Here is a 15531-nt window from a genome sequence, read left to right as displayed (position 1 = left end):
GTAATTATATTCTTCTTAGAAAATAACTATAGAACAACTAAACAATTAATCAATAATTGTGGTGGTAGAATAAACAAAGCTGATATTTCACTATGGAATACACGTATACCAAATTCATCCATTGGTTTATTTTCCACCTCTCGAGTTACTGCATTATTGGTCAAATCTGCGTAGAAAATACAAAATCGTGATCTAACATTAACCGTATTTTATGCTAAATTAGCTCAAAAGATACAGCGATAAAGAATATGTATTTGATATTTATAATTTACATAGTTACTTTTATGAATATTTAATTGCACAATATACTTGCGAGCTGGGTAAATACTTTTAACCAAACCTACAATAGTCAATATGTTTACTTCATTAGCATAAAGCAAATAAAATCGTGCAAGCCCGGGAGAAATTGGACTAGCCATTAGTTCACTGCTTTGCAGTTTCCAATATGTAAGTTATTATAAATGGTTCACATATAAAGCGGGATATTATTTTGTAAAAAGCTATCTTAGGAAGTGTCCGTTGAGTGATAGTTCTGATACTCGGATCATACAATAAATGTCAATTATAATAATCTAGTGCCAGCAAAGAATTGACAGGTTCACTTTAGATCAACATAGGGTCGAATTAACATCGAATCGGGCAGGACTTCAACTTAAGATCTTCATACAATTTTATCTATATGCTCTACTATCATACATTATATCATTTGGGAGGCACGTTAGCCTCAAAGTTATACCTTTGGGAATTACGGAGACATTTCAACGTCTCCTCAATGCCTCAGCTCCTATTTGGAGGCCAAAATCACCATCGCAAATAGGCTAGATCGATTGTTCGTGGCCCAATTAGTAAAAATTGGGCAGAGAACCTGCACGGTCCTCCTTTGATCTCAAGCTCAAGTCCCGCTCTTTTTTTCATTTTCTTTGTCCAACTTTCAAGATAAGAGATATATTTTGTACATGTACTGGAATTTATACCAACAATGCTGTCTAATTAAATTTTATGCTAGTTTAATGAACACGTAATTATAAATGAATAATACTCATTATAGCTTGTTGAAACATTTTGTTTTGAGTATCAAAACGGTTTACTCGAATATTAAGAACATCTAAAAAAGACTAAAATACAATTCAAATCTTGTCTTCGTGCGCCCACGTATCAAAGTCAAGTCAGTTTTGAATAAAATCGGTGCAACCTAAAGTCCTCTGGTTTTGGTAATATATAGCGTATGTTGCAAGCTAGTGAAAGTTGAAACTGCAAATAAGTTTATACTATTCAGACAGAGTATACACGGCCTTTTGCCATTTTCGCAAAAATTTAAGTTTTAAAGGTACAAAATTATAACAGGGTCAACTGTAACATATGTTCACACCAAGTCGTGCATCTAAATGGATTCAAACTACTGAAAGATATCTTCCAAAACCGAGGGTTGAGCGAAATGTGTGCATTATGAAGCGATACGATGTGCTTAAAGCTATGGAAAACAACAGTCCTATGGTGAATCATGCTTATGGTCACTGAGCTAGCCCTAGGTTTGTATATTTGTGATATCTTGTCTCATAATTTCACACCAACAACCTTGTTGGACGCTCTTTGGTGTAAATATCAACCCCAAATACTCAGATCTCTTCCAACACCCATGCGTCGCTGACCCTCCGAGTCGACCGGGCCTTGGTGTAGGAGACACTTATTCCGTTGTCGTGCTCCCTGTCGTTTCGTCGCTTGGTCCTGCAGGCTATGATTAACACCACCGTGGAAAAAACCACGAGGAAGACGGAAACACCAAGCACGATGGCCATGTTTCTGCCAAGGGTCAACAAGTGGTGGTCATTTATAGTGGTGGTGATGCTGGAGGCACCAGTGGCTACAGTAGATAGCACGGGCGTTGATGAAGGCGGTGGGTAAGCGGTTTCGGCCATCAAATGGGTGGTCGTTGGACCGGCTCCGTAGTCGACCACCGCGGTGGCGATGTTAGACGTCTCCCCAGCCAGGCCCGAGTCATCGATCGCCCGGATACGGAACGCCAGGAACAACATCAAGTCATCGGGGACCGCCGACTGCATGGTGGGGATTCTCACGACCAGGGTTTCTTCGGATCCACTTTTCTGCGGTGCTGAGAGGTCACCAGATATGATGTCGATGTCATAGACCACTCTGGCGTTGCTGAAGTCGGACGAGATTTCCTCGAAGTTGTGACTGCATCTCAGGTCGTACGTGGTGGCTAAAAATGTTAAACACATTACACAATCAAGAAAATATTCGATCAGTCTCTTTCTAACTATTCGGTATATAGTAGGTCCGATTTGGTCCGTATTGGAAAGACATGCTTAATTTTGTAAGCATTATAGAACAGAGCAATAAAGATTGCCATTCAGTTGCAAATTGTTACTCATCGATGCAGTTTGATATATGCTTAAGTCTCTCATAGTTAGGCGATGCAGGTAAAAGGAACGGAAAAGAAAACAAGATTGTAGACATACTGATCTTGGATATGAATGATTTCTGATAGACCCGTAAATACACTCATAATCACGAACAAGAATCTAACTGAAGCCACCCGTACCCAAATACGTATTGTCTTAACCCTGTACAAAACGTACGCCATTTGTTTTGCTGTTGTCGACTTTTTTACCCTGGATACTTATGCGCTACATACGTAACATGGCATTGTTATTTTGATCTTATTTTCGTTGTATTCACTAAAAATGGAAAACTACGATACCTGTTCCGACATCGTAATCATCCCCCGGTGCCGTCCATCGCAGCGTCAGCCTACCCTCGTACCTGGAGAAGCTCGCTACCCTCAGATTGGTCACCCGGGCCGGTGGGAACATGTCTGCCTCGTCCATCTTATCAGAAGGTGGTGCCGAGATCACGGTGAATTCTACGGCTTGGGTGGCTCGCATGAAGGGGTCTACGTCCACTAAGACCGGCTCCTCGGTGTTATCTGACAGGCAGAAAAAGTACAGTGACATCTATTTGGCACTGATAATGCATTATTATCCTTCCAAAAAGTATTTGCATTTGAGAACATACGGGAACGTAAGCACAGACAGCACATTCTGCACAAGAGAATAAAGAATGCTTCGGTCGATGTGTGAATGAACATAATTTAAACATTATATTACTTCAGATGCGACCTGACAAAGGGACAGCCTGTGACTCTATATTGTCAGGATAGTGTAATTAAATAAAGGGATTCTTACTCCAATTCGGCGGCATTACTCCGCCCAATGTCTGAGGAAAGGTTATCTTCTTGGCTTGACCCACAGCCTCGTTTTCGACCTCCAATGTGACCTGATAAACGCCATCACCGGTGAAGCCCATGAAGTAGGCCGAGTATATCCCATCATCCCTTTCGGTATCCGCTCCTGCCGCGTGATATGGAATTAGAAGGAGCAAAAACACAAGTTAAAATTAACGGCTGCCACTCTAAAATGACCGCGTCGATAATGCAAGGAAGTAGCTTGTACAGAAAGGAAGCCCCTTCCAAAGATCTGCCAAGAGAACCACACGGTACAATGCCGTAGATCACACTTTTGAAAGCAGAATTTACTTCTAACTTGTGAATGTTAATTAAAGCCTTACCCGTTCCAAGATCGAACAGTTCCACGGCAAGATATCCCGAGGAATCTCCGTCCCCTGGCCGCTTGATCAGTGCCTTGACCTTTGCCTTGATCACCGGCAGCTCTCCCTGCGTTACCTCACCGTAAATTATTACTCTCGATTCCTCTGTAAAATTCACCTAAAATACAGCCATAATTTCTGTTCACCAAACTCATCTTCATAAGGTAAAAAGAGGGTATCGTTTTGCTGACAGTATTAGTATTAGACGATGTCCAGTATAGGTGTGCAAGGCTACAAGCACACACATATTAATCTCGACAGACTTTCTTCTCAACTTCACAAAATGCACATCAGCGTTTTTGGGAGGGAAAAAGCACCACTTTTATTTCCTGATATACGATTAAAACAATGTCTAGCGATATCTTACGACCTCAAGCCCATTAGGTCTTTGGTTATTTATGACCTAACACAACAGAAAAAGATTGCAAGATATCTGAACAACAATTCATATCAAATGCCTTTTATAAAGAAAAAAAAAAGCCTCATAAAACTAACTTCAATCTTGTTTTATATTCTGTTTAAAAAAGCCTACCTGATTCCGTTTGATGTGGGTCCTTGCTCGTAGAGGCGGCACTGCCGGATCGGACGGCCTAGAGTACACGTGCACCCGCATGGTTTGTGGGCGCTCGTTCATGTTCAGGATACCGTAACCCCACGTTCCAGACTACCAAGGAACAAATGAGTAATTTTGTTTATGATTTTCCCTTTTTAAAGGTACATAGGATTTGTTTGCTTTTAAAATCCAAAGAAGACTAGACAACGTTCGAACTTAACCTGATGAAGTTTCCGCTCAGTGGATAATACACTTTTCGAGGGAAAACGAGTGGAAAAACCATACTCAACCTTTTGATAACGAAACAGGATTTCCTCCATAGCACTTCTGTATTTCAGAAAATCAATCAATTGACTGATTGGTGGCTTTTACCTAAATTTCTAAATTTCTTCAAATAACAGCAAGTGAGACGGAATAATTTCACGGAGTGTTTGGTCCCAGTGCGATCTTTAATCCAAGTCAGCTTTTTTGATAATAATTCGGTAGGTTACTTTTGGGTTAATTGCAAATGAGTCCGAACATTATATACAGATCTTGCAATCATGGGCCTAATCTATTTCAGATACTTATAAGTCATCTGTATTGTGCTCGCTTTATCTAATCTGAACTGTGGTTCCAAACCAACGTCTGCATAAAACCAGGATTTTACTGAAGTTCAATTCGGCATCTTCGTTTTATTCGGATACCATGCGCAAGATATAGCCGTGCTAAAGAGCCGTGCGGTTCAAATTTCGGTTGGAATGTTGGTTTCCGAGTCTTTATTTTTATTAGTAAGAACAACACTATATATTTTTTTTTACCTGGGCGATCCCTTGGATTCGAATCTCAACCTTTCGACCCTCCATGTCCATCAAGTACTCGGGTCTGCTAGGGTCGAGTATCATCCCCTCCGGCGTTCGCACGATCGCCGTCGCCTGACCGATCTCCCAGATGAATCGAAAAATGGTATCGATACCCAAGGTGCTGTCCATGTGCACGTAGTTGGTACCGTTGCCGTTTCCAAGTAGCATTTCCGTTCGCCGGGCGATCTGGAAGAAAAACAGACAGGACAAAATAAATGGGGGAAAAATTATACTATACTGTCTCCGCTCGAGGCGTGTGCCCTCTTTGTGCCCCGCTCATCATAGATGATCTCCGTATTCATTGGAAGTACCAGACCAAAAATAATGCATTTGAGTGGCACTTCAAACAATGAGGACCGCCGTGCGAACTAGACCCCATGAAGGGACACTGTGAGGTACGTTTGGGATTACACACTGAAAATATATTCATACCGGGAGAAACGCTTGAGAGCGGTGGATCGAGTTAATAGAAAACTACCATTCTTCCTATGAAATTACTCTTTGTTGTCACATACAATCTAAACCAAATGTGTAGAGGTAGCAGCGGCGGCGGAACGGTTTTCAAACTTGGGGGGGGGGTCACAGAAAAGGGGCACTTGCTAATCTTTTTCTTGGGCCACATCCCCGCTGAAATGTCGACACGCATTTTTCACCGGACATTTGGCCTCCGTAAAATCAAATATTGGGGCGGGGGGGGGGGGGCTTGTACCATCTTCCAAAAAGGGGGGCGCTCTTCAAAACCGACCATTAGGCAGTAAACTACGCATTATGTGCCCATTTTCAGGGCGCATTGTGAGGCTTTTAGGGCTTGGTTTCATATTCCTCGTTCATATCAAAACTATCTATACCATTTTGGGAAATGGTTACTTCAAACAAATGTTAGAAACTCGAGGGGGCACATTTATGCTCGAGGGGGAACATTTATGTCCGCAAAGGGGCACTTAGGTAAATCTGGGGGCGGCAAGTGCCCCCCGTCCCCCGGTTCCGCCGCCCCTGAGAGGTAGAAACCAAGTCTCGATTTTATACGTGGCCAAATAGGCTTACAGTGATCGCTCGCCGGTTTTGTCTTACCGTCAAGAACTTTTCCGTGTCTTGAAATTCCTCGTCTTCCATTTCCATGGCCGTGGGTTTCTCGGTGGCAATGGTGCCGTTCTCGGCGAACGGAATAAAGAATGAGCCTCCTCCGCCCGCGTTTGGCAGGTGGAAGTTCTCATCCAAGATGGCGCTGTAGGCCATAGCGTCCAGGACCACGCCCCGTGCCCTGACGTTATCGGCTACGTCACGGAAGAAGGGAGGCGTGTCCTCCAGACCATCACTCATGACGAGGATGACGCCCACTTGCGGTGACTCGCCGTTAGTCGACAGGACCTACACGTTGTTAAACAGGAAATCAAATCCGTAAGAAAATGATTTACTGTTCAACATTTGTTGTTGAATAGAAATATAAAAGGCACATTTACAAAAAGACAGACTTGTATATTTTGGAAGAACTCGTGTAGTTCTCGGTATTTAGACACTTACTTCTAGCGCTTTTAAGATTCCTGCTCCCATACTCGAGTTGCCGTCAGCAGAGACGGGTAGTTTGTCCAACAAATTCTGCCGGCTGCTCTTGTATCTACTCAAATCACCCAAAAAAGTGTTTAGAATCCAACCGAGCCTTTATCTTTCAGATCAATCATTAACAGAGCATTTCTGTGGGTGCATACCTGCAAATAAACTCCCATAGACACTAGTGCTAAATGCCCATACTTCAAAATTATTTTTAAAATACTCAAAACTCTCACAGGTATTCAAGCTGCACAGAAAAATGATGATCAATGTGTCATCTTTCATTTTCTTTTCGATTTTTGGTGGGTTGACCATTGACTTTTTGAGATATTTTCACGAAAAGAAGACAACCCCTATTTCCCCCAAAGCGGAAAAGTAGCCATCTTGAAAAACGATCCCTCCACAACATGGCAAAATAGCGCCACTTTCGAGCCCAATAGCATCCAAAATGCTCAGAATTGGAAGCCCCAAGTCCGGGCCAGAGGTTCATTACCATATCTCTTCAATTCCCCAATTTTACGGCGCTTAGAACTCTCTAATATAGAATATTTTGAGGGTATAACTTTTATTCATGAGCTTGGCGGATCGATTTACCGGTGTGCACCCCTATGGATTTGATTCTATCAAGAGGGCGCCCTCTATTGGCCGATCCAGAAATTTCGTATTCCAATATGGCTGCCACCTAAGGGTCGCTTGTTATCGACATGAAAACCGGGTCTCAATCCTTTAGTGCTTTCAAACCTCTTGTCGAAAGTCCTGTTTATGAAGTTTTCTTAATATTTTGTATCACCTTTTCCATGCACTTCAAGAAGATCAAACGGTACATACTTATTTTTGTGTACCTTATTTTGGTGAGTGGTGCCAGGACCGAAGCTGTGGCATTGAACTGCACCAGTGCCACCCAGGTATCCTTGGGCAGGACATCAGTCAGTAAAAACGAGCTGGCCCGAAGAAGCTTCTCAAACTTTCTGTTTTCCTGCAAGATGATAAAGAATTGATATCTAATAAATATTAGGTGTTACTAGTAATGAATCTTAAATTCAACCAAGAATGATCCGCTGTTAAAAATTTGAATCTCCCTTTTAAATGAAAAGGTATCAGGAAGGAGCAACTTCGAGTACAGAGGGTTCGACTATAATTTGAAAATGTTTTCGACTATTGGAACCGGACCTCGGGAAATGGTTAATACATCACCGATTTGTATCCCCTGAGGGAACCGTTGACTTCGCAGAATGCTTCGACCGGCTATAGAGTATCATTGACTCGATGTCACTCAGATATTTTGTTGTTTGCAACTCTTGCTATTGTTGCAAGAATTTCACACACAAAAATATGGACGCAAAAATTCCATCTCATGAAAAAGATATTTGTGTGACATTGTCCAATTTGACAGTGGTTTGAGTGGACTGTAATTGCGCATGCGCGTTATTAGGCAGAGATCAACGATTGTCGGACCCCATGTTCGCGCTCGCACTTGTCGAATCTTGTCCTCGGCACAAACTATACGTTTACAAAAAAAACAACTCGACCAACATTCATGCTGCTAGAGGTATCCAGAACCAAAACCACCCGTCTCTTCTTGGCCCGCTTGACGGAGAACCGTGGGAGAGTAACAGCGACCTCTCGAGGCGGGTTGGCACCGTCGGCGAAGTCCTCGCTCGTCAGCATGACGTCCCAGGCACTGCGGCCGTCGCACAGCGCGTTGTGACGGTTTGGGGCCTCGGGGTTGTGCAGTGACCCCGCGTCCCCCCTGCCGTTGCTATGGCAAAATCCTGTAATCTGTCGCAAATCATTTCACAGAAAAAAAATGAGGCCGAGGAAATATGGATTATGCTTGGGTTTAACCTATGACTAATGAAGTCATCTTAATGGAGTCGTGCAAGGATAAATGAGTTTGCACTGTCAGTGGGGTATTTAATTACTCTAAAATGTCTGATTTATGAAAGACAACCCTTTGCCTCTTTGCCTTCAGACTCTATCCTTTTAAGAGGAAATCTAATCCGTGGTTTCTAGTTTCTTTTATCATATCAGAAGCAAGTTAATTTTGAGCCGCTATAATTATATACATCAACTCATTTTTTGGCTTATATTACTCTTTGAAGGATACAGCTAATTCAACGGACAGAAATAAATAACAGTCCGTCTGGCGACTTATGTTACGTTTATTGTAAACAGCCTTGTATTTCAATTGTATTACCTTAATGGGACATCAAGTTTTTTTGTTTTTGAGCTGAGTTTTTACTTATCACAGAAATATATTAGACAAGGCATCTGTGTTTCGACTTATTCTTGAGTATGCATTTTAATTTCGTCAGATAATGTCCATGAGGAAAATGAGTGTATGTTGGCCCAACTATAGAGTCAAAATAATTTGCAGGACGGCCGGGTCTCAGTTTCCAGAGGGCACTAGATGGGTTTCTACAATTTCGTCTTCTTCTTTTTTGTCTTCTCCAGTTTCTGACTCGGAAAAGAGGATCACAGACCTCGAGCGCCCCGGTGCTATTTCCCTGTATCTAGGCCATGCACTGAACAACTTAACGGCAAAATAAAACAGTGGTTCCCAACCCCAAATTCGCAAAAAAATCATTCTTTGAAATTTACCTGGTCGACAAAATGCGCATACATGAGGGATCCACTCGCCCCTTGCGCCTGGTTGACGTGCGGTTGGAACCGACACGTGGGGTCCGGTAAGTGACCCCGGTTGTCTCCAAGATCGCACCGGACATCAGGCCCGCCTTGCCGCCGGTGGACGGGCACAATGTCCCCGGTCACGGCCTTGGAGCACCTAGTGGGCTCCACGGCGCCCGAGCTGGTCAGGTAGAAGTGAGGGTCGTCCGGTCCGCTTGGGTACTCGTCAAAAAGACCCCATCGGAGATGGCCCCATTCGTGCACCAGTACTCGAGCTAAACAAAAAGGGCAAGGATAAAATATCCATCTTATGAATAAGTACATGTAACATCAACATATTACCTAGGTTACAGCGTCCCTTGAGACCAAGGTGCTGTTGCATCTCAATCCGCAATTTCCCTTTAGGGGACAAATATCCATTTTGCCGTCATGCTTATTTCACACATTTACTCTTGTTATTCAACTGAAGCAAACTCGGACACAAGAGATACGCAGCTGAATTTAGCACTGGGCTGTATGCATCCTGCAAGTCAGAATTAAAATAACATTGCAATGTAATCGAAATTACATTTTTGAAGATAAGACAACAATATGGACCCGAATGAAGAATTTATTAAATCAATATTCCAATGGATCCGCATGAAATGGATGGTAATAACCATGCCAAAAAAAATATACATTCATGCTGAACCTAAATCTGTGCTGAACCTAAATCAGTCTTTCGAACGCTTCTTTTTCACCAATTAGGCTACTTAACTACAAAGCAATCTTGTTTTTGTCAATCCTCGAACGCAAGATAGCCAACGATATTAACCATTTCATTGGCCGTTTGTATGATCTGGAAGGGGTAAGGGTCATTCCAGGACTGTTGTTCAAATTATTATGAAAGACGATTATTGGAAAAAGCACTCAAACTAAAACTTTGCAGGTATAATGATTATTAAAGCAGGAGTATTCGCAATTGCTTACTATAAGTTTAGTTGTGCACAGCACATTATTAGAGACAACATTCCCGCCCCAAAACAAAACTGCTCTTTAGAGTTAATTTAGAATTTAAATACCAAATGTTGAGTCGATTGCACGACTGACTGTTTTGTTAAAAACTCAAAAAACTGACGTTCTTTTTGTTTCTCGGATAAACACGACAAACGCTTCTATCTCATTTTGACGGAAGACACAAAACTGTGATTGAAAAATTAAGGATTCAGTCCTCAGAACATAGCAGATTTCTTTTCAATTTGTATTCAAGCAAATACAGGAGATAAAACAATACTCTTCAGCCGAAGGTTAGCCAACAGCAGAAGATGCTGTTTTTCTCTACGTCTTTAGTTGAGGGTCACTCCGAGGCAAATCCGGCATGATCGGGGTTGTGATCTGCGGAGGTGGGCGGTTACGTACCGCGAGTCTCAAGGGGAAAGGATCCCACAGGCCTTCCGGGAGAGGTAATCCCAAACTCCGCTCCAATGGTAATCGGATGAACTTGTTTGCCGTGCCTGAAGAAAGACTATCACGGAGACACAGTTTATCTTACATCTCACTCCAAAGGCGTGTTATTAAAGGGGAATGAGCAATTAAATCACCACTTTTGTTGCCGTTTGGGTGATGCGTTTTGTCACCTATTTCTCATGTTTGCCGGGAATTGAGCAAGCAAATCGGGGAGAGAAATCAAAGCCTCGGATTTTTTTAAATCCCGGACGAGGATGCCAGGTGATCGATCCTATCTCTTTGACATTCTGAAGACGTGACCGCGTCAACAAATCGTATTTCTAGAAACACCACCGGCTGCAAAAACCATCTGCTGAGTTAAAGGGTTTTCTTTGCATACGCCTAGCTATATCTGTCATCGTTATCGGCAATTCCGTAGTTGAGCAGTGGCAGCATTTCATGCCAACCTGCCATGAAAATCTCCTATCTGGCTATAGTTAATTTGCTTTAAAACACGTACATGTACAATTGACATGTTAGAGTTTGGTCATTTTTCCAATCTTCACAAAATCCTGCATGGTTTGATAGCGAATCCGATAGTGAATCAACCATTTGGTGTCTTCACACGTTAAAAGTATTAGATGGCGAGTGTTTTTTTTTGACAAGACCAAACGACATGAAACATCTGAAAGTTCTGTAATTTTTGATGGTAAAAAAGCAGCTTAAGTCAGGCGATTTGGCATGAATGTTGGTCAAACTATGAGCAAGTTCTTTCGAGGAGCACTTGCCGACTAGTTGTGAATTCATGACGTAACTTCTCCGGCGCTATACATAGTATCCTCCTAACACGGCGGTCGTCAAAACGTCATCAAGAAACTTACCGCCCATAGCTGGCTCCCTGTTGTACTTTAGACCATCGTTTGACTAGAGGCGTTTGGGCGTTGATTTTAGTGCGCAGGCGTATAAAGTTACGTCACGAATCAACCACTAGTCGACTAATGGTCCTCGCCCTAAATTGCTCATTTGTGATCCTGAAAAGGCTACTAGACTGGTCAAACTAAACTGTGTTGGTTTGAGTGAAGTTACTCGAACTTTGGTTATTGTCTCTCACTCGAACTTGCTCCGGGTTAACCTCAGCCCTTGATCAAACTTGCTCCCAAAATGGCAGGAAATTACGAACTTACTGAGATTTCCCCATGGTCCCGGGTTGCCCTGCCCAATCAGCTCCCTCGTTAGATGAAGGTAGGCCCCCTCCTCCCCGCACATGCCCGGCTGTTTGACGAACGGTTGGGTGGGTACATCGCGACCGGTAGCGGTGTTGACGAGTATGTTGGCGGTGTGGAAGCTCTCCGTAAAGGCTGGCTGGTAGGTGGGATCGTCGGACCAGGATTCGGGAACGAGGATAGTGAGCTCGTGGAAGTATGCTCGATGGTTGGTCGCTTGGTAGAGGAACGAGGATGCTTCGGCAAATATAGTCTGGAAAAAATAATAGAGAATAGAGAGTGAGGAAAGAGAACTTGACATGGTTTAACAAAAATCTGACACTTCGGATAGAAGTAAACAATTAAATATTAATTTTGATCACAACTCTTCTCAAGAGTTAGGCTGGCGCAGTGATATTATTTTAGCCTCAAACGTCACGATCTCATTCAAATTCTACCAAGTCGGATAGGTCCTATGTGGATAAGGATCTCAGTTCGACCTGATTTCGTAGTTTTTGAAATAACGTATTATTACAACCAAGATTCCCCCATCTCTAAAATTGAACATTTCTTCATTGTTTTCTCTCTCCATAATATTTTTTGGGCTTCAAAGATACACTGCCCATGCCTGTTTGGGGAATCATCAGTGATACGGCCGAAATTTATTATTAAAAAGTCAATAAGATCACTGAGAATTATATGCGTTGCTTGAAATGTGTTTGAACCGTCACATGAAACAGTTGATAGAGTTGTACATTCTTTCTTTACCTCCAGACAACTGACATTTGAAATCAAACATTATAGAGTAACTAAAACAAATCAGCAATACAAATAAATTTTTACAGTGAACGGAACAAGTTTTACCGGTCACAATGAAGGGCAATTTCCGTTTTTTCCCCTCCAAACTTTACTATCGCAAACCCTGACGGAAAATCCTTCAAATAACAGCTAGGGAGCGTGTAGGTAAATCATATTGACCCGGCGCAAACATTCATTAAAACTTAAGCCTGCCTTGATGCCGGTCTGAAAACTCATCAAGTATACATTACTCCGTACAGTATTTGACATGTACTGCGTCTTATGAATAGCGTTACAATAGGGCAAAACCTAATTTGGCCATTCAATTGGCAACTATAAAAATTGGTTCTTTTAGTAAAACGTTCATAACTCCTGATAGCATGGATCACAGTAATTCTTCTTTTGAGATGAGTGGAAGAAGATGCTCTTTTCAGATATACTTCATTGATGTTTCAAATTTGGTTGCTTTTTAAAATAAAAAAATCATTAATTTGGGTTACTTTCTTTTTGACTCACCCTGTTTAGTGCGTATGTTATCGAACTGTTGGAGTTGTGCCACATAACCAAGTGCGTCACAATATTATTCACACTTTTAAACTAAACAAAGTCATGCAATGTTACACCCAATTGATGCCTTTTTCTTAAGTTTTTTTCTTCTTCAGAATGTAATTTGAATATTATCGTATTTGGATATTTTCCCCAATGAATTTATCGGAACTGTTTTACCGGAAAACAATTGATGGTATGGTATCAGGGAAGACCGAAGAGTGGGTCATATCGGCACTTTTCTTTCTCGAGGGATCTTTGTGCCTGCAATGTTATTGGGTGTTCGATACCATCCATGTTTTAAAGTAAGCTTTGTATAATGTTAGAAATGTCCATGCATTTGATTGTGGTAGCCTACCACAGAAATATTATGTTGATCGCAAGTGCTCAGGCCTATGTTTTGAAAGTAGATTTTTAAATGGGCTGCTTGTAGGACGAGACCCTTGATACTGCCAGTCAAAACCGTCAATATAGAGAGGAATTGTGACGGCGAGAACCTCCTGCCCCAGTCGTTGGTCTTGTTAACAAAATTCTCACTCTTTGTAAATATGTCGTGTTGGTCGGCAAGTGAACAGCACCACCTAGGTCACATGGGTTTCAGCCCCATCCTCCTTGAACAGCGCACCAATGGCCGAGTTTTGGCAGTCTGTTCTTGACACGGGTATATTGTTCTCGCGCTCGAACGGCGAGAACACGACCTACGAACACTGCACTCGGGACAGGATCACTCACCACCTATCCGTGGGGGTTTTGCAAGAACATAATACCGTATCAAGAACAGACCCCCGAACTCGGCCATGGTGTCGGACTTTGCCCACTACCCCCTCCCTCCGCAATATTTTCGGCTCATCGTTGTCGATACTTTTTCAGAAGCGATTTCTGTCACACCCCTTTACAAACGATGACGAATAATGCTTAGCAGACAAACTATAGGAGATGTGTAGAAGATTTAAACCTCCCTCAATTAAGTCCAATGCGTGTTTTTAAATTAGCCAGATGTGTTGTTTTCTCATTATGACCTCGGCAACCAGAGATGGAAAAAAAGTTATCGTTACAAAACCATCAGCTTATAAAGTGCCGAAAGGGTTGAGCGTCTGGGCTTCACCTCGAACTAATGATGTTATTATCCACGAAGGGACGAGCCCAACGCACTAAGGACCATTTTGAACTCTCGAAACAAACATTATCTTAACAAAAATAACGATTCGAGACCTCTAGAGAGAGAAAACTAATTACAACCAAAGCCTTGAGACGAACCAACGGTCATTGACTTGGGCGCTTGGTTCAACGAATCGAGAAGATAGCATGCTGAAATACGCTGGTACCCACCATATGCAGTCAAGACACTTAAATAAGCTGGTAACCGCCACATGCAGCTGAAAGGGTTTATAATGTTTAGATGTTATCAGAAAATAGCCTGTGATCGAAAATAGAAATTATCTTGATTGCTATGTACATTGAGGAGGTTTGTACGAATTCAGGCGCAGGATTACAAGTGCCTCGAACTTTTTTCAAGGTTTTTTCTGGTATAACAGATCAAATAAAGTGACTAGGTTTTCAACTATATTGCACTTTGGGTCCTGTTTTTAGAGGGAACTCGATGGGTTGAATCGCAGTTTCAAATACAACGAAGTTTTGTTTCTCTTCAAAACTTCAGCGCGAGGGGGCACAGCCACTCCCTTCTCCCTTAGTTGCGCCAATGTGCGGATCATTGACCGTCCGCTGGCCGTGGCGCCATCAAAACCTCAAGTGAATCTATGATAGAAAATTACGACTTCCCAGTGAACCCTTAATTATAAACCCGTCTTATTTTGAAACTCGTCTCATGACTTAAGACGAGTCCTCACTCTAAGATCGATCTTAGCTAAGACGCGTCCTAAGACCAATTTCATTGAATCCAAATGTAGCAAGACGCATCAGATTTACCAATTTGTAGGCTGTTTCGGGTTTGTTTTTACCGCTTGAGGAAACAGTCGTTGAAAAGAAACGCGCAAAACCACAACACTAGTACCAACACATTTGGCGAAACTTATAATACAAACTTGGTACATCTCCCATGTGTGTTTTCGACAAAATAGTAATCTCTTTCTGTAAACATTAATTAGATTTGAAGCAATGGTTGTAATGATGGAAATAACAGTTTTACGGCACACAAAGCGACACTTTCACTTTGTCCCCTTCGTATCTCATCAATCACCTCCAGATATTCAACCCTCCTGCATTGGCGCTACGAAGACTAATTCACATAAGCTCGAATTTGTGGCACCCAATTCTGACGTTCGGCGAAATGTCGTTTGCCTTAATTTCTCAGACCGATAGTTCAAAATTGAATATGCAATGTCCAGCGGCTTGCTAAGACAAAAAT

General features: G+C 42.2%; 1 protein-coding gene across 1 annotated transcript; it reads right to left on the bottom strand.

Moving 5' to 3' along the window:
- Nucleotides 1–98: 98 nt before the first annotated feature.
- Nucleotides 99–13965, bottom strand: LOC119726406 (calcium-activated chloride channel regulator 1-like). The gene is made up of 14 exons (XM_038198060.1): nt 13934–13965; nt 12591–12600; nt 11805–12096; nt 9169–9470; nt 8101–8346; nt 7410–7543; nt 6541–6634; nt 6091–6387; nt 4978–5205; nt 4157–4288; nt 3586–3742; nt 3204–3368; nt 2720–2944; nt 99–2218 (listed from the first exon to the last, which is right to left on the bottom strand). Exons 1-14 carry the CDS (start codon nt 13963–13965, stop codon nt 1617–1619), a joined length of 2916 nt encoding a protein of 971 aa, XP_038053988.1. The 3' UTR covers nt 99–1616.
- Between the last annotated feature and the right edge of the window lie 1566 nt (nt 13966–15531).

The sequence above is a fragment of the Patiria miniata genome, unplaced genomic scaffold, assembly GCF_015706575.1.
Source record: "Patiria miniata isolate m_02_andy unplaced genomic scaffold, ASM1570657v1 HiC_scaffold_2, whole genome shotgun sequence".
In the NCBI taxonomy this organism is placed as follows: Eukaryota; Metazoa; Echinodermata; class Asteroidea; order Valvatida; family Asterinidae; genus Patiria; species Patiria miniata.
This window is presented reverse-complemented; position numbering and strand designations above follow the sequence as displayed.